The sequence below is a fragment of the Phragmites australis genome, chromosome 10 (genome assembly GCF_958298935.1).
Source record: "Phragmites australis chromosome 10, lpPhrAust1.1, whole genome shotgun sequence".
Taxonomy (NCBI): Eukaryota; Viridiplantae; Streptophyta; class Magnoliopsida; order Poales; family Poaceae; genus Phragmites; species Phragmites australis.
The window spans coordinates 29,885,178-29,908,492 of record NC_084930.1 but is presented as its reverse complement, the minus strand read 5'-3'; the positions used below and the strand labels follow the sequence as shown (position 1 = coordinate 29,908,492).

At 43.1% G+C, this 23,315-nt stretch overlaps 1 protein-coding gene across 2 annotated transcripts; it reads right to left on the bottom strand.

Annotated features, from left to right (window-relative positions):
- Positions 1-1,078: 1,078 nt before the first annotated feature.
- On the bottom strand, positions 1,079-5,430 carry LOC133930644 (O-fucosyltransferase 7-like). 2 transcript variants are annotated; one of them, XM_062377333.1, is made up of 12 exons: positions 4,982-5,430; positions 4,824-4,886; positions 4,605-4,704; positions 4,440-4,507; positions 3,296-3,384; positions 3,038-3,218; positions 2,804-2,932; positions 2,571-2,704; positions 2,256-2,469; positions 1,982-2,166; positions 1,798-1,893; positions 1,079-1,717 (listed from the first exon to the last, which is right to left on the bottom strand). In XM_062377333.1, exons 1-12 carry the CDS (start codon positions 5,174-5,176, stop codon positions 1,564-1,566), a joined length of 1,608 nt encoding a protein of 535 aa, XP_062233317.1. In that variant the 5' UTR covers positions 5,177-5,430; the 3' UTR covers positions 1,079-1,563. The 2 variants fall into 2 exon arrangements, with proteins under 2 accessions (XP_062233317.1, XP_062233318.1); XM_062377334.1 differs by having other exon boundaries at positions 4,824-4,883.
- Between the last annotated feature and the right edge of the window lie 17,885 nt (positions 5,431-23,315).

The following is a 23,315-nucleotide window of genomic DNA, read 5'->3' as shown; positions in this document are numbered from 1 at the left end:
ACACCACCAATCATGAAATCTGCTGAGTGACCGACCGGTGAAGTGGACCACATAGACGAAAGAAAAAAGCTAGTCTACCAAATAGAAGGTTTAGACGACTGATTTTTCTCGGATTAGCTCCTGAGGCTACATTGACAACAAGAACTCAGATATCAAAACAGCAGCCACAAAAATTCAAAAACCAAAACTGCACTGTAGTCTGTATAGTGTTTTCCCTCTCCACTTTGCCAGAGTATCACAGTTCATCTAGGCTCATCCTTTCATTAAAAAGTGGGGTACAGATGGACTTCATGACACTGTAGCCTAAGGAATGTTAGGTATTCGTTTGGTTGTCCGTACCATCTAAGTCTTAGTTCGTATCTAGTAAGTTAGGCTCATTTGAGTCGGACTGTGAGTATATAGTGCGGTTTGTTTGATTATATATGTTCAATCTGACTGAGAAGATATTATATTTGATTGTTCGTATGATTATATATTGCATAAAATTAAAATAAAAAACAAGTATTAATATGATATTTATTTTGCACAAATACATTTTTATAGTACTTAAGTTTATCCTAATTAAGTCTTAATCCAATTTAAAATGTATTAATATAAGTTAATACTTATTAATTATATATTAATCCTATCATTAGCTGCGCCACGTGGGGAGTATGCGCAGCCTAGGTCCGAAGGAATAGATCTCATCCGCGTGCATGTGGAGCCTGGCCCGAATACCCTTTTTTGCACGAGCTCAGGAAGGCCCGAAGGAGCATGCAACTATCCAAACAAGCACGAGCTCAAAAGATGCTACAACAGATTTGTTTCGTGAGTCGTATTTCCTTCACGAAGAAATTGTTATTTCTTTCAATATTTTAACAGTTTCTTTAATGATTTTCTTTATAAATAAATTCATAAGATCATTCCCTTCACTCAAAATTCTCTCTTTTCTCTTCGAAAGAAAATTATTAGAAATAAGAAAAAATAAAACGAATAAGAGCGAGGAGGAAAATTAAAAAAAGGAACAAAATAAAGAAAAAATGTTAAAAATAGCCTAATCACTGGTTAGGATATTTGCTCATTTGTTACGCTCAAGATGTAGCAACTGCTGAGTCTAATATACGAGCTTCTCTGAGTCTATACACGTGAGACAAAATGTCAAATGAGATACCGAGATACAACCCGAGGTCCCCGGCGATAAATAAGCGAATGCCACGCCACTGGCCAGGTGCTTCAGTTGTTCTATATTTCTTTTTATTACTACAATCTACTTACAAGCAGGTGGTTAATTACCTGATCCTAAAAACAGCAGCTATACGACCTCTGTGGACCTGCACAGCAACGTAACTACAGTACATCCGTAGCCTTGTACAGCTGTTTTTTGTCTCCCTCCAGCTGCCTCTGATTTCTGAGCATGCCCATGCTACCATGTCAGTACTTGAGCCACAGGTGGACGATGATGCTAAAGTTCTGATGCTGTGGAATTTATCAGCGTGCACCCTCCTGGCTTCCTCTCTGTTTCTGAATTGCTCTATGTACACGGGAATGGCTCTCGGGATCTGCGAGGATGATTGGTTCCGTAGCTTAGATGCTAACAAGAGAATCATCGCTGGCTGGGGACCCCGGTTGACACAAGCAGTCGGGAAGAGGGTTCTCATAAAATGCCTCTTCTGACCGAAACCTATCTTTGCCTTTCGTGCCCGGGACAGGGCCTTTTCGTTTCCGTGGAGAGCCTTGTCTGATGAACAGAACAAGATCAAAATAAGGATCAAATGCAATTTTGATTCTCGCATATATATCATTTTTTTACTTCAATACCTTCTCCGGTGGATGTCTATTATCCTTTGCGATAGCATTTCCCCTTCCTTCAGTACTCCGTTGCTGACTTTATCAAACAAGCGAACTAACGCTTTCCTGAACCAAAGAAATGACATAATGAGATTCAGAAGCGAAAAGACAATTTTTCAACAGTGCTGAGAAACGTACTGGTCTGTGATTTCACCTGTCTGGACTGATTGTTTTCCTGTGGCCAAGAAAACGCCGATGACCTGCAACAGCCCGTGCCATGTTCCCCGAATAGGACGGAATGAATACATCACTCTCCACCGAAACAATGTAGTCTAACGCTGCCATTTGAGCAGCATATTGGCTGAAAGGTTGCAGTTCTTCAGCTGAAGCAAGTTTTTCCTGAAATGGAGCACACACCATATGTCAAATTGTAGCTCAAGAAAGTTGTATTAAACGAGATGTAACAATCGAAATGGCAGTGCCTCTACCTTGTTCATTAGAATTGGGAATCGTGATTGTAAATCAACCATATGAGATTCACCTCCATATATTTCCCCTGCAGCTATGTAAATTGGGGTGCTTGATGGATATCCTAGGGCAGAAAGAAACATGCCAACTTCCTTTGGTGTCAAGGGGCAGTAGCCATGGGATCTTTGTTCTGATGAATCAATGTCTTTCACCTTCCAGTAGGTTGTGTTTTCTCTGTAGGAATAGAAGCAGCAGAATTCGCACAGCTGACGCTATCCAGTAATAAAAAATCAGGCAACAAAAGTGCAATGAGTACACATATCACAAGGCCTTACCTGATCATTGCAAGTTCTTCTGATTCTGTCTGTGATAAGCCATATGTGCACCCACTAAAAGCAAGCATATCCTTCTCATATCGTAGATGCAAAGCAATATATGGCCCAAATGACCTCATCCTCTCCACCAATAGCTGCAAAAATCAGTTACACTTTGCTTGTCAAAACATCTCATGGTATATATTTTAGGCAAAATAAGTATCATAATGGGAAGATATCAGAAAAGGATTTACATTGCCCAAAGCTTCAATTGGGGGAGCAAATCTAAGTGCCTGGAAAAAGGCCCGGCAACGAAGCTTTTGAATGTCTGGAGGAAGGTAGTTATTTGCAAGGCGAGAATCTGACTTGGCAGCACGAATGACCTAATACAAGTATTTGATCAGGATAACAGATCCAAAAGTTTCATCCAGCAAATACTGCTTAGAATTGGTTAGTATGGAAGTGCACAGTGGCTGTTGAATTCACACCTGGCGATGATCCCATAGTAGAGAAATCTCATCCTGGTAATAATCTACTCCAGACCAACTCTTGAAGTACCTAACAGACTTTGGAGCTTTCATCAAATCCTTGGGCAACTTTTTCTCAACTTTCACATCATTAACCAAAGAATGTATGAAGTGTTCTTCGTCAAAGACATCTGAAAAGTTGCTGATGTTGAAAAATGCTCTATTTAGTCTCAGATCAGTTGACGGGAACTAAATAATAAAAACTACATAGCAAATTACCTTTTGTCATGCCAGAATGATTTCTTATCAAGCTCCGGAATGATGAGCGAAGCATTGAGTATGCGCGCAACTGCTACCATATCACTGATCTGCCATAAGTAAACAGGAGATTGAAACAGAGAACAAAGCATGCAGGATTTTGAGTCTAAAGTAAATCTGTTCATGATTATTGCTTTAGCAAAACAGGATCTGTATAACTAAAAAAGAGGACAAAACATGTGCATCGAACAATGAAGAAAATTTCCTTTTCTTTTATTTTACTCAAATCACATGGCAGTCTTGTTAAGAGAATTTCTAAGGATGGGGAAAAAATCAATTGGCAAAAAGGTACTTAATCTCAATCAAGGTCCCCAAAACAAAAATAGCAAATCCACTCAACTAATCAAACTCAGGGGAACTATAACACTAATTAGTTTCAGTTATCTAACAATCTGCATGCCCAAAGAGAACGTCACTGCTTTTGGTCTCCCCTAACAAACCAGGCACCTTTCTTTATCAAGTATACTGCTTTCTCTCGTGCTGCAAATGACAAATGATATATCGATTGCAGCTGGCACAAATATGACAAAAGTGTCATTTATCAAAAAAGCAAAATGACTAAAACATTCAATATGAAACATCAGGAACAGAAATTTGAAACGGTGCTGAGACATCCACCCACCAACCATTTTCAGGAATCAGGACTCTATCCTTGATGCAGTCGAGCCATTCAATCTGTGTCGCCGATAACTTAGGTAAGCAATAATTAGTTGAGAAACAAACAACTAAGTTTCACAACCACCATATACAGCTTAAAGGGAGCGGAACATTGGCACCAGAACACCCAGTACAGGTGATTAAAGGACTGAAACACTGACACTGCCCAGTGCGCAACAGAAACTGGGAGTTAGGAGTACACATTAGCAATTAGCACCAGAGGACCCCAGTACATTGGTTAAAGCACCAAAGCATGCCCACAAAACCTGATGATGAATGCTTAAAAACCGTCAACTGTGATCAAACACCCCACATGCACGCACGATAGGCTCCCCCACTAAAATCAACACATCTAATGCAATCCAAGCAATAAATCTCATCCCCCGTATATCAATACACCACTACATTGCCACAACTAAATATTTACGAGCAGGACGATCCAGCTTACCCCAGCGCGCATCTGGTTGAGCCCGCCATTGGTGTGTACGAGCAGGAACCCCCTCGAGGCCCCCGGGCCTGCAAACAAGACGAACGAAATTTAAGAGCGGCGCATGAGAATTTGGACCACAAGGCCAGATGTCGTTGTCGGAGGAATTGCCAATAATGCGCATACTTTTGTACTCCGGCGACGGCGCGACGCAGGGCACGAACCCCCGCGACGGCGCCGGCAGCCACAACCTCTTGTCCGCCGCGTCGTCGGCCGCGCCGTCCAGCTGTCAAATCTAGAGATTAATCCCCGCGTCATGGACTCCCACGAATTAAAAAAAGCAACAGCGGTGGCAAGTAACAAACAGAGATATGTGCGGCATCGGTGGAGAGAGCAATCTATCACCTTTCGCGACTGCGGCGGCGCAAACTCCTGCTCCCAGCGCAGCTCCTCGACCTCCCTCGGCTGCTGCGGCGTTTGAGACGGTGAGGGGCGATCCGTCAGCACATCCCAGAGCAACAATTTGGGCACAAAGAGCTGAGATACGTGAACACAATACGCACCTGGGAGAGGCGGTAGGGCGCGCCGGCGAAGGCGGAGGAGGCAGCGGAGGAGACGTGGAGGGCGACGGCGAGCAGCGCGGCGGCGGAGGTGACGGTGGCGCCTGCAGCGGCGAGGGAGAGCAGCCACCACCGCAGCGCCGCCCGCCGCGCCGCCGCACCCGCGCCCGCGGGCCTCACCTTTCGGCGCAGCGGCATCTCATCCGCCTAACCAAACCCAAACAAACAAAGAAAAAACTCCTCCCGCCCCGTCTCGTCTCCGCCGATGGCAACGGCCACTTGCTTGGCGCTGCCGCTAAGACGCCGGTGCGCGCGATCTGTCGCGGCCTCGTGGGAGGAGCGCTTTGCCCTTTTCGTTTTCGCCCTGGTCTGTGTTTGCGTGCAGAGCCCTCAAGGCCTCGATGACGCGGTAAGAGGGAGGGAGAGGACAGGGTGGGTTCATTTGACGGGAAACGAAGGGAGGCAATCGCATTCGGATCTAATTGCTCTGATTTCATTGGAGCAAGTCAGAGAGGAACAGTAGATTGCGAGAAAAACTATAATGTTTTGGTGTCAGTTACTATAAAAAGATACTATTTTATGAAAATAATGTATAAACTTTACCGTAGTAATGGTTAGTATTACTGTAGTTCTAAATCTGACACATCCGTTCACGATCTAACGACTCACAGTGAGTAAAGTTAGATAACCTTCGGCCAATCATATTCACCACCAGGCGGCACGAGGATGTGGCGTGGTTCGTGCTGAGGCAGGGGAGGTGGTAAGCATGGGCTACAGGAAGGTAATACGGGTCAATGGAGGATTTGAGGTACAGGATTCATGATGGTTTTAGAGCAATTAAGCATATTTACTGTCTTTTCGGTGTGATTAAGAGACCTCCTATTAAAACGAAACTGATGATATCGTAAATGCTAAGGGCAACTACGTGTCACGTAACTAGATAATCCAACACACTAATGGATCATAAGAACAATCAATCGCCAAAAAACTTGGCTAGTTTACCGCCAGCCGAATCAGTTCATAGTGTTTGGGTACAACCGGAAGTAGTGGAACATAGACGGGGAGAAAGCATTCTAGATTGGGGAGGAAGAGAAGGGACTGTGAAGAAAGAGAGAGCAGCAGCATGGAGGAGAATCGAAGGAAGGGGAAGAGGGAGTCTTGAGGAGAAAGAAGGTTATGTGTAAATGTTCTTACATGTCTTCCCGTTCTGCTAGCCATCACCTCTTATGCGCTGATCGCCACGACCTCCTAGCCGAGTGGGCCACCTAGCCCATTGGAGTCCAGCTCACTATCCAGCCCATCAGCCAAATGTCTGTGGCATCCCCCTTGAGGCTCGGCTTGCCCTCAAGTCGATAGAGCGGAGAACTTGCAAATATCTAACCTCTGGGAATTCCAAACTTGATATTGCTGCTTGATATGTCTAGCTGCAACACCAAGACTTGAGTAGAGGTTAACCCATAAACCTTCGATCCAACAAGTCTATGGCGCAAGATGTTAAGGGAGATTGCTGGTGACGGAACGAGCAGCCAGTACCGCAATGGTGGTGTTCATTGAGGAGGCGCACGTCAGGTGTTTGGTGAAATACCGGGCTGGGTGGAGAGCTTCATAGGTGTTGGACTTCGCATCTTAGTGATACAAATTATCACATACCCAGATGATCCAACACACCAATCGATCACAGAAACAACCAATCACCATAAAACTCAGCTAGTTTATTACCAGCCAAATTAGTTCACATTGTTTGGGTACAACTGGAAGTAGTGGAACAAAGATGGGGAGAAAGCAATCTAGATTGGGGAGGAAGAGAATGGACCAGGAAGAGGGAGAGAGCAGCAGCAGGGAGGAGAATCAGAGGAAGGGGAAGATATGGAGTCTTGAGGTGGAAGAAGGTCACGTGTAAATGTTCTTCGATATCTTCCTGTTCTACTGGTGATCACCTCTTATGCGCCGATCACCACAGCCTCCTAGCTGAGTGGGTCACCCAGCCCATTAGAGTCCATCTCACTATCTGGCTCATTAACCCAATGTCCATGACACTACCTCCCCATTATCCACCCCTCATCAGTCAATTTTGCAATCTTGTATTCCTGATGAGTCCCTATTTAGATGGTAGGAATTCAAAATATAATAATTAAGTTCATACAAAGATGTACACGTCTATCAAGGGTGATCCCTGACAATGAATTTGGGGTATACCGGACGAGAGCACGTTGATCTAAGTTTTTTGTGGGTGTGCATCGAACGAACTTAAGAACACAAGAATTTATCCAGGTTTAGGCCTCTCGTGGAATAATAGACATACGTCATATGTATTTTCTTATGTATTGGGTGAACTTGTTATAGAGTGTCTCCATATCCCTTCTCGAACCCTCCTTCTCCCTTTATATAGTAGGGAAAAGAGGAATGCGTACAAATAGACTGTGTCAAATGCCGCGACAGACCTACCTTTGATGAAGCCAACTACGCCTAGTTCATCATGACGTTGGATAGGCATGCCCGCAATCGTTGAGGGAATGTTGTACGGTATTATTGGTTACTACTAGAAGAGGCATGCAGCTGGTGTGAGTCACCATACAACAATGCGTACACCGTATGCCCAATGGATGATGGATACCTCCAAAAGAAGAATATGAAGGCAGTACAACATATGTTTTGTAGCATGGGCGTCAATGATCGCTGCTTCGAGATAACCCTGAGGTCAAAAGGAGGAGTGGGGACTGATACCAGAATTTTCACTCATGACTTGAATGTAGGGCAAGTTTTCAATAGATGGTGTGAATGCTCCTGCAACAAACCGAAACTTTTACATGTTCCGTGTTCTCATTTGCTGGCTGTATTATGTGGGTGTGGGAAGCTCAATATATGTGTCACCATTTTACTTGAAGAAAAATATGGTGCTGACTTGGACTGGAGAGTTCCGCGGATTCAGTGCGCATGGTGACTTCACAGTTTACGATAGAGATATATCGATATGTCTGCCCCCTATGATATTTCTTAGACATCCCCATAGAAAAGGTGGTCAACCGCAGACTAGGTGTATTCATAATGATATGGATGAAGCTGAAGTTAGTGGCCCTGTCAGGAGGTGTGCACTGAGTATTATGAGTATGGTCACAAGCCAAAGGAATGCCCACACTCTAACCGTGCCGATGCTGGAGCAGGACCATCCACCGATAGTAGACGTGGGAGAGTTGCACGTGGAGGACAAGCAGTGCACGGGACTAGGGCAGACCTTGTCGGATATGCTATTTATGAACAATATGTTTATTTATTTATTTGGTTAACTGTTATGTTCTTGATGTAAAACCTAAGTGGTATTATTTGTGTAATTTTTATGTTCTTGATGTAAAAAATAAGTGTTTTCATTTATGTATTATTTATGTTCTCTCTGTCTTATAAAGTAGTAAGTGTATAGTTTATGTTGTTGACATATTAATTATGTGATCATCAATTTACAATAATTATGTGTTTTATGTTGATCTATTTTTGCAGAGATGGAGGCGTCATACAAGCTTCTCGACCATTCTGTGGACGCACGTCACCGTTCCACATGCCGTTTGGGGAGATGGCAGTCACGCTGCAGGACGTCTCCATGCTGATCGGGTTAGCGATTTCTGGTGAACCGATTGGTCCCTCGGTCACTCCAGTTGGTTGACAGTAGGACTTGTTTGAGAGGTTTCAGGGAGTCCTACCTGAGCCACTTAACGTGTCGCCCATTGAGGAGCATCAGAAGTATGGCCCCAGGAAGCAGTGGTTAGAGCAGTTCAGAGTTAGTATTTTTTTTTTTTTTGCTTCTCTAATTTCATATTGCACGTCCTTTTTCCATTTATTATCGGTAATAACAATCAATCGAATTATGCAGGTGGAAAGGATGGCCGAGGATCCCACGGAGTACCAGGTTGCTCGACATCTGGAGGCTTACCTATTGTGGTTGTTCAGTTGGGTGATATTCACCTCTAGCCACGACAACACTGTAGACGCACGTTGGATAGCCTATGCCCAGGCTATTGCTGACGCAATAGTCATCGACGTGCCTCAGGTGTCTTAGGGTTCGGCGGTTCTTTGCGCCACCTACCACGCGTTGTGCGACACCTGCGTGAGGACACGCAACGCGTCCAACTTGACGGGTATGCCTCTTCTGCTTCAGTTGTGGTCGTTCGAGCGCTTTCAGGTAGGACGACCACTCGTGGTGCCTATGTATTACACCTCAGAGATGTATGCTGGTGACGACATTAGCAAGCCTACGATGGGATCACTATGGACACACCGACGGGTACGCCTTCTATAGTACTATTAAAATTTTAGTGTTGTAACATTAATAACATAACTTAGATGAACTATAATTTTGCAGTCGCAGTGGGCAGGAGTACAGGTTCGTTCAGTGTATGAGGCTTTCACTGACCAGTTCGACCACCTAGGGTTGATATGGTCGTTTGGGAGCCGTACAACGCCGACTTCGTGCTATGGTGATCCGTTGGCAGTGGGATCTCCGAATTGTGCTTCAGGGACTCGACATTTTGGTCGACGAGGAAAAAACTGGTGTTCTATGTATTCATTGAAGACGACGCCGTGCACCACGTGATGCGCCAGTTTGGATGGCACCAGGAGGTCCTGGTCCCGCTGAGAGACCGTGTTCCTGCTTCCGTACATATGTGAGTTGTAATGTCACATACCTCGTTTTATTATGTGTATTGATTTCCTCTAATTGACACTCCATTGTAGGTTGTCGACTAAGGGACCACCAAGGAGCATGGCTGACCTGACCATCAGGATGCAGCCTAGGTGCAGCAGTGGTGTCAGAGGATGAACTCCTCAAGCAGGGATCTGGAGGGATCCCCTTTGAGATTCAGCCGGGGGGATGATTCTGAATCTACCTTGTACGTGAATTAAATGAGAGTAAATGAGATGCAAGCGGGATGGATGATCGGATGCTAGTGGAAATAAATGCTCAGGGGATTTTAGACAGGTTCGGGTTGCACGGAGCGTAATACCCTACTCCTGTGTGTATGCTATAAATGCTCTGGGAATGCCTTTTTGAGGATCTCTTGTGTTACAAAATTTTTTGTCTCAGTCTAGAACTTCGTGTATCCTGTCTTCGTTAGCTTGTCTGCGTCTATTGAACTTCTTGACCTTGTCTTCTATCACTTCACTTCAACCTTGTTAGACTCCTAAAACTTCTTCGACTTCTCCGGGGTGCCCACGCTTCTTATATCCCGTCGGGGCGGCCTAGCGTGCCCAGAAAGGAGGGCGCGAGACCCAAAGCGCCATAAATGAAAAACAACCATCATAAGCTGCAGCTTGACGTTACGGGGAGGGCGTTACGGGGAGGGGGGTTGAAAATGCGTCCCCGACCGGTCCTGTCGTCATCATCCCACTTTTCAGCGGGTGCAGCGAGGGGGGGGGGGCACCGGGCAGCCACCGAGCAACCCCGCGTGCCCGTTCGATCAAAGCAAGCCTAACACAGCAGGGCGGCAAGCAATATACCTCGAGCCCAGCGACGATATCCCGAGGCGCGCCGGATGACGCGCGATGGGACCTGCTGCATTAAATGTCCCCACGCCTCCCTGCCAGGCAGTGGCAGGGACTAACAGCAGGCGTGGGGGGAGTGGTTGGAAGTGACAGGCCATGCTTCCTCTTAAATGCAGCATCAGACCTCTCACCAACTGACACCTCACCGCTGAGCCCTTGTGGGGTCCACTGGCAAGGGGCTTCTCAAGTCCTCGGGGAACTCTGGGTGGTCGGGGACTGCTGTTCATAGCCCCGAGTGCCCTCTCCCGGATATGTCTTTTCTCGGTCCTCGGGTACTCGGGGACCACTGTTCATGGCTCCGAGCGTCCTCTCCCAGAACTTGCACTTCTCGGGTCCTCAGGGAACTCGGGTACTCGGGAACCACTGTTCATGGCCCCGAGCGCTCTCTCTCGAAACTATGTCTTCTTGAACCTCGGGGAGATAGTCCCCGAGGAAAGGTGCCTCGTGGTATTCTGCTGTCCTGGCCTCGGGACTCGGGGACCCCTGGTTCCCATGTCACCGACAAGTGGGGTGATGCTCTTGTGGATGTGATCGAGTTTGGTGCCCCTTATGACGACTACAGTTACCAGCAGTACCTGTTGTGGTACAGTACACGAAATCGCACACGTCTTCTTCGTGTCGTGGACCCCCTCCACCCCCCGGTCGTTCCTCTGTTAGCACTACTACCCTGTACCCAGGACACGTAGGAGTTGCGCTACACGTTGCGGTACGTGAAATATTCAAATCCTTACGGCTTTCAACATTCAAATTACTACTATTGGTAATGATTAGTTGTGTACCGCAGTCCGACATTGTGAGAGAAATCTTATAGTTTCCTATGCAAATGGTTAAATACGTAACAGTCCATATAGTGTCGATTTAACTAATTTTACAGGCAGGAGGCTCTGGATGGGTGGCACCGTAGTTCACAGGAGGCCCTAGATGGGTCGACCCCCAGTTCACGGGAGGATTTGGATGGGCCAGCCCCCACTTCACAGAAGGATCTGGATGGGCCGACCCCCACTTCACAGGAGGCACTGGATGGGCTGCCCCCAGTTCATAGGGGGGCCTGGCTGGACTGGGCATAGCTAAGATACTCCTCAGCCTCCGCATCTTGTGCATGCAGGAGGCTCTGGTTTTGCCACGCATGTGTGTATTCCCATGCCAGGTATGTCACGGCTCTTTTTCCATAATGTTAGATTCATTACGCATTCTTCGCCAATACTAAGTTGTTTGTGTACGATATAAATGCAGGTTTGATCCGCATTGATACAACGACCCATGTTTCCGGGGGTACGCTACACTCTAGCGGGAACCCCTTCTTTGACTATGTAGGGGCCTCGGAAGTGCTGGCCTCATCACAGTTGTACGATGCACCACCTCTCACTCAGATTATGCAGCAGGAGACAGAAGGCATGTATGAGCCCCAGTTGCCTAGAATTGAGCGCCACAGGCCAGATTGGTACAGACCTTCCGCCTATGAGCATCCTCAGGAGGAGGACGAGACCAACATTCCAGCGTCAGCACGTAAGCGCAAGCATGCCAGAGGCAGGGCGCATGGAAGGGGTCGGGGTCCGGAGTAGTCTATGTTGCTTTTATGATTAATAATTGTCATTTGTTTAGCTTTCCATTTCATTAGTTCATACTACTAGTTTACGGAGTAGTTTAGTTACTCTGATGCTACTACCTTATAATGCTACTACCTTATTTTGCTATCGTATTCAACTGTGTTAGTATGGTGGATTGTACCATTGCATATGTAACTTACATGTTTTTTTCATGATGCATATTTGTACCAAGTCTTACGTATTCTCGAAACAAAAATGCAGGTAGGGGACTAACATTAATTTCAGATCTAGCATGAACCATGTGATGACAACACGACACGGGGATACAATTTATTCAATTATGAACAACACGGTATAGATCAAATACGAAATCAAATCCTTGGTAGACCGCTAGAACACATCCTAATTACTCCCAGTTGTTCCTCTAACCTGCCATGCAAGGTGGGATATAACGTCTTCTGACGTTGCTGCATCTCTCTTGGCGCAATTGTTCTTGTAGTTTCTCGATAATGACGTGCAGGTGACGGATATATTCTTGAATGTGTGGATCTATTAGCAGGTCAATCCAGTACTAAAACCCACAATCATCCGTCTCGAAAAAAATGAAATGTGAGATAAGTAAATGGTTTTGAGAAAATAGGAAATAATGTGAGTATTATTTCTTCGTACTTTGAAGTGTGCACAACAGAAGAAGCGATGGCCTGCGTCACTGTAATGCTCATAAACCTGGACAACACCATCTCCATATCTACATAGCGGCCAAAATGAGAAAGGAAGAGTATTGTGGTTTCCGTAGAAATCTTTGCCATGGCCATCTAAATAGGGGTGTGGAGGTGGTGGATAGATGGTGCCATCAAGAGAATGAGGATACGTCATTGTCTCGACATGAGTCGTGGTCACGAGATGTTTGAGTTCAGAATCGATTGTGTTCTGTTTATATACAACAAGTGCTGATGGTGTATGGACCAGGTGTAGGCATGTAATTTGGAGAAAGTGCATGCATTTGATGCACTACTTTAGCGACTCTGTAAATTCAGCACTGTGCAGTCACATCGCTCTAAAATGGTGGTAACGACAGGTTACGTCATTCTAAAATGTTGACAGGGTGGGGTCACCTCAACACACTACATCATTGATGAGCTCACCAACGTACGAGTAGGGTACGAGACTGTGCATATTGCCTTAGGTACTGTAGCCACAAACAGGCAACAAATGCTTACGATGGCCCTTGATTTGATGTACTTTACTTTCTTCAATCAAATGGTTGGGATTTACCAATCTACCAAGACGTTATTTCTAAGGACAATGATTTCATTGCATTCCCTGCCTTGCTTGCAGAGGCAACAATAACTATTTATCCAACTTTCAAGAATGAAATGACTACACCAAGCAAAAGCTACCAAAGGGAATTTCTGCCACGCATCAGTGCCACAACTTTTCCAGGTTTCATAGGGCATCCTATGCTCCACCCCCCACCAAGCCCTTGCACTCAATCCATGCACCAACCCCCATCCATTATAAATAACCCCTCCACCATTTATGGATAGACCACTCCTTCCTCAGCTCCACCAAGCCCATCCAAGAAATATTAGGGGATTTTCACCCCCAGGGGGTCGAACTATCAATATGCTTCTGTGACAAACATTGTAGGCTTCGCGAGTTCCACAACATATCCTACACCTAAGGCCTGAGCTTCTTCATGTGTGCCAACTATGAGTACAACAAGCCTCGATATGAACCATATAAGTACCCACGGGTATAGCGACATAGATCACTCATGTGGCCATTTACATACGATTTAATGCAATCTCTTACTAATCTCTCCTCTTGTTTCCTTTGTCCAATCTCCTCCACCTCTCTGCGACTTCAGGCAATGGCTCGATATGGAGCAAAATGAGGACCAGAAGCGGTGGGTGGATATGGAGATGCGGTGGAGGAGGGAAGCTTACCAACACTGAGTGTACAAGCGACATTAGGATGAACTACGGATGAAGTGCAAGAGGAGGAGCGCATCAGGAACGTCATGAAGGAGTGTGCCGCGACTCAAGCAAGCGAAGCAGAGAGGGAAAGGAAGCAGGAGAGAGCCCGTCGCGCTAAGGCGGCGGGACCCGATACCCAAAGAAAGGGCAAATATCCTAGGTGCACTCAGTAAAGAGCATCTATTGTACCACCTACATATTTCCATTCCCTAAGGCATGTTTGGTTTAGCAGCAGCACGCTATTAGGTTACTCTTTTGACGTACCGTACATGCTAATATTTATTGTTGGCACCTCTTTATGGTTATGGTATATTCGCGCTACGACGAAAAACCCCATGTCACATGTAATATTTATCAGCTTATGTAACCTTTGTATCGGGTTCTATGGTACTTATGCTTTACAACTACTATTGTAACCTACCATGTAATATCTATCAGCTACCTCCTATTGTCTGACAAGCGATTTTACGATTTATTTTACATCTTTCCATTTCATTTTAGAAATAAGTTCAATCGCAAAAATAAAAAAGTGATACAATATTTTGTCGATAGAAAAAAAAAATCAGTCATTCCGACGCAGGAGATAGAACTCACAGGCCCACGCAGGAGGGAGGGTCCACGCTGCAAAAAATTTCGACCTCCCATTTGGCGACATTTATTTTTCGTTGTATGGTTTGGCGACAACTAATTTTCGCCAAACCGTACGGCGGAAACTTTCTCGTAACTGCAGCCATGCACCTCAGTGCTGTCATTGGCGGCACGTCAGTAATTTTCACCATACCGTATGATGAAAATAGTATTTCGCCGTACGGTAGGACAAATATGTATTATTTTTAAAATTTCCTTATTTTTGATACTATTTCTATAATATCTGTAAAAAATGTAATATTAAAAAAATTACCCATTTCGATTGATTGTTAATTCGACTGCGAGTTAGATTTTGATTTTCATGTTTCTTGATGGATGGGTTTTGACTTAACCCACGCCTAACCCGGCCCATTGTCCATCCTTATGAAGGAGGACGCTGATATTTGGAGATAACGGCTACCGTCCACGAACCACGGCATGGTGACTCATGGTGTCGTACACTTACTATGTAACAGTCCGCCCCGTTTGCCTGATGACAATTCCGCTCAAATGGGGACATCTCTCCCCCTTTGACCATAGAAAAAAATATTTGATGATGGATATATAATTAATAATTCAGAATATTACAAAGATTATGATATATTTTTAGGATAGAATTTTCAGTGTACAGTTTCATGCTAGGGTTTATAGAAGCCATCATGATACATATGACAACCTCATGCTTCAAGTGTAATATGTCTATACTTGGAAATGATATCCAAATAAGAAATTAAGTGTCTCAGATACCCTGGAAGGTAGACTCAAGTCAATTACGCTCGAGACTTTAAGTAGGATACAATCCATATTCGCTTGACTATGGGGTAAGATAAAGACAACTCAAGGAGAGTCAAGCCCTCGAGAGCAGGAGAAGACCTCGACTAGTTTGAAGAACTCACTAAATAGTTTAGAGTTAAGAACTAGTCACTTTACATTGTAATTCTCTTATCGAATCTCTATAAAGCTTAGGGCAGCACACGTGACATAATACTATTATTCTTTAAAAGGCTTAAACTTATCTATATCATGTGTCTCTTTTTTTAATCTACAGTTGACAACTGCCGGCAGGTAATCCTTACCCTATACAAATATTGCACTGCTATTTTTATTAATCCTCGGCATGATTAATTGTGATTATCATTAACTTCCACCGAAAAAGAATATATTTCTCTCATAAAAAAACTTTTGTAACTATTTTCTGTTTATGTAGATTTACCATTTTAGTTATTATCGTTGATCAAAAAAGGACACTGCTTGCTGGGCAAATGTACACAAAAAATTAGGCTTGGATTCAACTAGGTGGATGACCATTACTTATTTAAGCATATATATAATTCTATACTCTTATAAAATAGATGAGTTGTAACAAATCTGAAGGTCTCCAAACCATATATTTTACACAATCGAATTATTCACAATTAAAGTTGCCACCCAATCTCATCTCTCTCAATTGTTTGAAAATTTCCAATTAATTTAAAAACCTACAATTAAAAGATACTATCAGCATTAAAAAATATTAATACAATATTATTCCCTACCATCTACAGAGTTGTATTCTCAATCTTTTATTTTTTAATTATTATTTTCTATAATTTTTTACTCTGTTAAAATACTATTGATTTAATGTATGTCAGTGCCAAACACCTCGTGGTTGCTACTGACCTCATAATTCACTACGCTTCTCTGACCCTGCGTTAACGATGCGATATGCGTCCTGACCCTGTGTTAACGATACGGATCCTTTCCCTCGACGGATCGCCGCGCCACCGGCAAAACTTCTGCCAGCACCGTTGGCGTTCGCCTCCGCCTGCGGGCGCCTGATTCCCCAACTCCCATGCAACGAACTGTCAGGCCGCTACGTGCTCCCTGCCTCCCCATTCCCAGAACGCCCAACCCAACGCGGCCGGCGCCTTCGAATTGTAGCCGTTTGGGGGCGCCGGCGCCCACGCGGATGGCAGCAGCCGCCCGACTCCTTCCCCGAACCCCGTCCTCGGGCCTCGGCACCGGAAGACGACGCGGCGGAAAGCGACGCATGGCCGCATGGTGTGACGCGTGCCTCGTGGCGGGATGTCGTGGCAGGATGCAACGGCGCCACATTTTTCTGTTTTCTATTCCCCTGGACCACGGCGGAATGGAAACGTGGGCGGCGGGGCCCGAGCCGCCCGACACGATTCGTCTCCAGCTTGTGTCACGGGAAAGGAAGTGTCTGTTCGTCACGGGAGGGCAGAACACAGGAGCCCTGCAGCCTGTCAGGGCCCGCCGTCCCGGAGGCTGGACTCCGCTGCTTTTGAACTCTGTTCCGGTGGCGGTGCGGTTGGCACAGGGGATTTCGCTCCATTGATGAACGCTTCTTGTCAGCACGGGAGGACTCAGGAGTGGGTGATCGTCACGAGGCTACGGCTGTACGACCAGTGTGATATGTAGGCGACCTTACGGACAATTGCACTAGTCGCTTCTTCCGAGTACTACTGATCTGTTGTAGCCCAGGAAAATATATTTCTGCGTGAGTTAGTCGGACCGTTTTCATACACTACTCTGGCAGTGAAACGAGCTTAGGTCATTCTAACTATTTTCCCTTTATTTCAATTTTTAAAAAAATTCTCTATTTTTATTATTTTTATTTTTCTTTATTTTCAACAGTTTTTTTAAAAGGATTTGGAAAGTGAAACAAGAAATAATTCCGTCCTGAAGATAACGTACTTAGAAATTCTTTCATAAAAAAATATGAAAGAAAATCATTGAATCACTAGAGGGAAAAAATCATTTTGAGAAAAGATTGTAGGTCACGAAAGAAATTGGTTGAGCGTGATCTTAGTATATGCTCATTCACTTCGCACATGGGTCTTAGATATTTTTGTTGGGCATTTCAGACGTCCAGGTGACTGATAAACAAATACAAGTGGACTAATCACTGTCCCTCTCTCTGAGTTGCAAAAAAAAAAGTGTCGCGCTACGCTCCAACAGTTGCCCATCCCGTGCTCGCATCGATCGATCTCACACGACAGAAAAAAAAAACCGCCGCGGCAAGCAGCGATCGCCACTGCCACGTAGAGGGGGTTCGTGGATGCCCATGCTGTTCCGTGGGACTAGTGAGGTGATGATGGGTCGGCGCTATCCAGATCGCACGCTGCCGAACCGCGCGCAGCCGTGGCCGCCTGGCCCCATTGCTTCGACACGTCCCGCGCCAGTCCACTGTCAAAAGAGCTGGGTTCGGGGCCTCGAAGGAGTTCGGCTACTCATCGTCAGTTCGTCACTTGTGTCCTGCGGCCAATCAAACGGAGGGTGAGTTTGCGATCGATCGCATCCGGCATCGATCTCCGTGCGGGCGTTGCTTATGCTCTTTTTAGTTAGAAATTCTGAAAAGCCGCTCATTAATTATAAAAAATATGTATTATGAAATTTAAAACATACTTTAATGTGTAATTTAGTAAAATAGAGTTTTACAATATGTTAAAAGCTGAGAGAGACCGATTTGTTGGATTGTAAGCAAATTGTAAAAATCTATGATTAAAAACTAACAATTTATTTTAATTAAAAAATTGTAAAAACTAGAATACATAATCCCTAACTGAAACATAAAGAGCCTTATTTACGCGGCCGGCGTGCTGCACACGCCTTAACGCGGAGCGTCCCCTCGCCGTGCCCATCTCGGCGCTCGCTCGTCTCAACCTCGGCTGGGGGCGGATAAGCCCATGAAGCCCTGTACTTTCTTCTATATCGATGGCCATGCGATGTGTTGCGGCGTCTACGGCTCCATGTGCTTCTATAGTTGGAACGCATGTGTGGGGGCGTGTTGACCTTGGCAGCTTGGCTACGTGTGTGTCTCGTCATGGAAGCACACCGGCCTCTCCGAGGGACTGCAGGTGCACGGGACGCTGAGCCCACTGATTTCTTAAACACAAAGGCTAAAATTGCCCTCACCACTCTACTTACTAGAATTCATAGCACAATCCGATAAAAAAATCATAGCACCATGGCATTCATTTCATTATTTTTTTACGGCCCGCTTGGAACAGAAATTTTTCATACTTAGTCAAAATGTATGCCATTTTCGGGGTTGGCAGCTTGGTATGGTCTCAAAAACATAATTTTGAACATTAAATTTGTCATGATACATTTGAAATACCTAATAAAATTAGGGTATTATGTTAGTATTTTTTGACAAATCAACTAATACCAATTTGAAATGTCCGATTTACTGCTTCAACCACAAACAAGTGTTATTTTAGGTTGTATGTAGGTAATATTTTTAAATTTTAGCTACAAATTATTATTTGTGTATTGAGTTTGGACATTTGGAAATAATACGGGTAGATTTATCTCGAAAAATATTTTTATAATAGTATAAATTTTAAATTTTAGCTATAAATTACTCTTTATGTATTGAGTTTGGATATTTAGAAATGACACGGGTAGATTTATCTAAAAAATAGTTTCATAATAGTATAAATTTGTTGTATTCTATAAATATATCACACCAAAAAGTAATAGTCAAAAATATGTTTTGAGAACCGCATCGGTGTCTAAAATAACATTTATTTGTGACTACATGTAGTATAAATATATTATTCTTCAAACTTTCGTTTGAGTGTATGCATTCCAGGACAATACTTATTTTTTATTACATTGAGTGTGATTTTTTTCCTAGGCGAATCAACTAATTGCGAATCCCTAGGTTTTAGGTTAGTCAAGTACACTCCTCTCATCATTTGATATACTACCTTCGTTCGGATTTAGAAGTCATTTTAGATCTCGCTATAAAGAACAATGCAACAGTTAATACCTATTACTTGACATATCTGCGCTCCTTCGATGGACCCATCGCTTCATTTACTCCACCAGTCCTGCCCTTCCATAATCTCAGGTAGTCTCAACCAGCAAGTGGGCACCACTTTAATCTCAACCAAGTCTCAAGAACTAAGTGCCATGGCCTCTGGATGGGATCGGTCATGACTTACGGCGGGCACTGCTCAAGCTCAAGCTCTAGCGGCTCTTGCCTCGACCTGAGTTGCATGTAGAGGAGAGTTTGTCGGTGTGTTGCAGCCTGAAGCGTGAGCAAGCTGGTAGGTTGCCTTGCTTGCTAGGTGGCAAAGCGAGTTAAATTGATTGACAATAGCGCGGTGGAGCGAGACAAGGCTGAGCACATTTGTGCAGTGGAGGTTGCAGGTAAGCAAAACTAAAGAGGCAACTAAACATGATCTTGTCACTTGTATGTCCACGGCAAGGAGTAATCTCTTACTAAAATCTTGAGACTCTTTAAAATTTAATAGGGACTATTTTGAAAGAAAATACCTAGAAAACTAAAAATAATATCTATTTAACAACAAAACTAAAATTTAAAATGATATTAAAAGAGAATAGAGGTAATAACTTCGTATTTCTTTTTGTTTACATCGGCATTAGGTTCCGGCCTCGATCTACTAAATCTAGACCATCCCTGTTTTTCATGGGAGAATTTTGAATATTATCGGTGAGCATACATTGGAGGATGAGCCGGTGTTTTTCTGGAGAACTTCACAAGTACCAACAACGCGTTGTCAGCAGGGTTAGAAAATTTATCGGCAACCGTCCAAAATACATGATAAACGGGCATATCGGTCCGGCTCAGTTTCAGAAACTGAAACGGTAACCAAATTTAAATTAAAAAATAAAATTTAAAAAAATTCTAAAAAACTAAATACAATTCTAAGACCTTATATGAAAAACAATTTTAAAAATAATGTCGTTTGCATCATATTCTATAGGGAGGAGGTTTAAAAAAATAAAAAAAGAAGTTGAAGCGTGCGGCTCAGTTATTAACTCATATTAAAGAAAATCTTAACATGCAAGTACATATTTTTCTTGTGTATAACGTATCTTAAGATGATCTTTAAAATTGATTTCACTTTATTTAGAGTTTTATTAGTTTCTCTATGATTTTTACAAAGTTCACAAGCATAAAGTGAATATGTTAAGAAACAATACTGTAATTAACTTTTTCATGTCTACTATTATTTTTCCTACATAAATCATAGTATAAATAAACTAATAAAAGTAATTTCACTAATTGTTGAGGTGTGATGAGTTAGTTATGAATTAATCTAATCGCAACACATTTATACATTCCTGCATGTTACAATAAATAATTCATGAGTTCATGTATTTTAAAAAGGTATAGGATCATGTTAGAAGACTAACAAAATTAGTTTCATGATTTTTGGATTAGCAAAGAGTAAACTATGCATTTAACTTAGTTTAACAAATAAATTTTCTCACAGAAAATTTTGAACTTTTTTATGAGTATAAATACTTTTATCATGTAGATCATATTACAAGGAAACTAACAAAAATTGTTTCGTTTGATTTGAAGCTCAGATAAATTAGTTATTGATTTTACTAGATTGACATATTTTTTAGGTTTTTTTGTTGAACTTCACTGAAAATTAAGAAAACCTCTCGATAAATCGAGAAAATCGAACGGTTACCGACAAAATCAAGCGGTTACCGATAATATGGAAAATTCTAGAAAAATCGCTCGATAAATTGAGAAAATCACTCGGTAACTGGTCCAATTCGACTGGTTACCGAGAGGTTAATTTCACGAATTTTTTTAATTTTTTTAAATTTTATAAAACAAATTTTGTCTAAATTTTATTCTAATTTCAACGGTTATCGCGAATTTTCGATAACCGTTGGAGCTCGATAACCGTTAGGCTATGGGTGAGTTCAACCTTGATTGTCAGTTGACTTCGAGACGAGTAGAGAATAAATTAAACGAAGCACTGGACTCAAAGCAATCCACCAATCACTGTTCACTACTAAATTGCACGTATACTAGATCAGTTCGTAGATGCTTGAGTTTGATTGTAACTCTGATATACCAAGATTAATAAAAGCTCTCTGATTAAAAAAAAGAGTGGTAATCAAATTTGCCATAGCTCAACAGACGGATTAAACTGCACCGCTTGGCAAGTTGGTCTTCAACTAAGGCATCACTAGTTTTTAAGGTTCGTTTGAGTTTTGTTTTAAGTTCTGTTTGTATTGCGTTTGAGATATAGACTAGACTCTGTCATAGATCCTACTTAAAAATAAAAATATATTTATGAGGGCTCTGATTGGTGGTAGTTGATGATTTTATTGTAGCAATGTAAGCACTAGATGAAGTCCATCTATTTCCAATCCGTGGTGAAGTAAGCTATGAAGTCAGATGATCCCTATTCATAATTGATATGTGACGGAGGAAAGATAGAAGAATGAGTATAGAAATAATATTTTATTGCTTGAGGCTTAACCTCAAATTTAAAGACCGGTTATAGAAATATCTAGAAATATAGATATAAGATTGGGTCTTAAGATCATTTTTTGGCTTATGACCTGCTTTTACACACTACGGGTGCTTTAAGACATGCCCCCCTCAGCATCCACCTAGCGTGAAGGAAACTCAACGTCGTGCATCCAGACCATCAAGACGTCGAGTCACGCGAGCATGCACAGCCAGCTCGTGTTACCAGGCAGTACTTTTGGACAACACATGCGGTGATTAGAAGAAGCGACGTCCAACTTTCGAGCGGAGACAGTAGGTGTCAATGTGGGCACGGCGTGCATTCGGAAGCCTCTCAGGAACAGTGCTGATTTTGCGCCGGCGTGCTGGTGGGCCGTGGGCGCCGACTCGCCGAGGTTGGGAAAGGGGTGGCGGAGGTGGGCTGAAAATTTATAGGTAAAGATGCTTACCGTCCTTTTATTTTTTTACCAAATAATTTAGTGTTGAAAATAATTTTAAAAATAATTATATTATATAAAAATAATATTAATGAATTTTTTTAGATTTTTATGAATTTATTTAAGACTCTAATAGCTAAGTAGAAGTTATAAAAGTAGTTTTTTTTAGAATTTTAATTTAAATTGTACATAAGATTTTTAGATGAATCCAATTAAAATGGTGTGAATGTAGAGTATAAAATATGTAAAAAAAGTTTTAAAATTTTTAGAGCAATAAAAGACTACTGTTTTGAATAGGGAAGACGAGAAGGAAAAGTGAACAGCTGATTACTGTTCACTACAGTACCTTACTAACCCTCTCATATGGCTGTAAGGTTCGACCACCGTTTAAAAGAGCGGTAAGATATTATTGTGATATATTTATCGCTCTCTAAAAGAGTCATAGTTTTTTAAAGATGGTAGACGACTATTTCTATAATTTTTCATCTAAGTCTATTTATTTAATTTTTTAAGTTAAAAAATATAAAAAAATCCCCGACGATGGATGGTCGCGAGGATTTTCTCTGGAGCACGAGCGACATCCGACATGCAGTCACCTTCTTTCCCGTGAGTAGACCATGGGCAAAAGAGTTGACCTAACAAAGTCGTTGTCGTCGTGGCCTTTCAGCTGACGACGACATAGCTGAAACATCAATCCGTCTCTTAATAATTATTAGGTGCGACCATGTTGCTCGTGTGTACATGCACCTGCGGTATGCGCCGCGCATGCCTTCTTGACGCGGTCTTGCATTCACCTAAACTGTTACTCGTGTCAGTATAACGCGAATCCTGGATGGCCCGATTCATTTGCCCCTCGTCATTTGACACGTTATTCTGTTTTTTTATTTATCTTATCCGGCGGCGGCGCTACAACAAACAACGAGTGACTAGGTCCGAGCTCGGAAGCGGTCCAGGTCCAAC

Coding starts and splice junctions, on each gene's coding strand:
- LOC133930644 (XM_062377333.1), bottom strand. CDS start 5,176: ATGCCGCTGCGCCGAAAGGTGAGGCCCGCGGGCGCGGGTGCGGCGGCG. Junction 3,385..4,439: donor TCAACCAGATGCGCGCTGGG/GTAAGCTGGATC, acceptor TACTTATGGCAG/ATCAGTGATATGGTAGCAGT. Junction 2,933..3,037: donor TACTATGGGATCATCGCCAG/GTGTGAATTCAA, acceptor TACTTGTATTAG/GTCATTCGTGCTGCCAAGTC.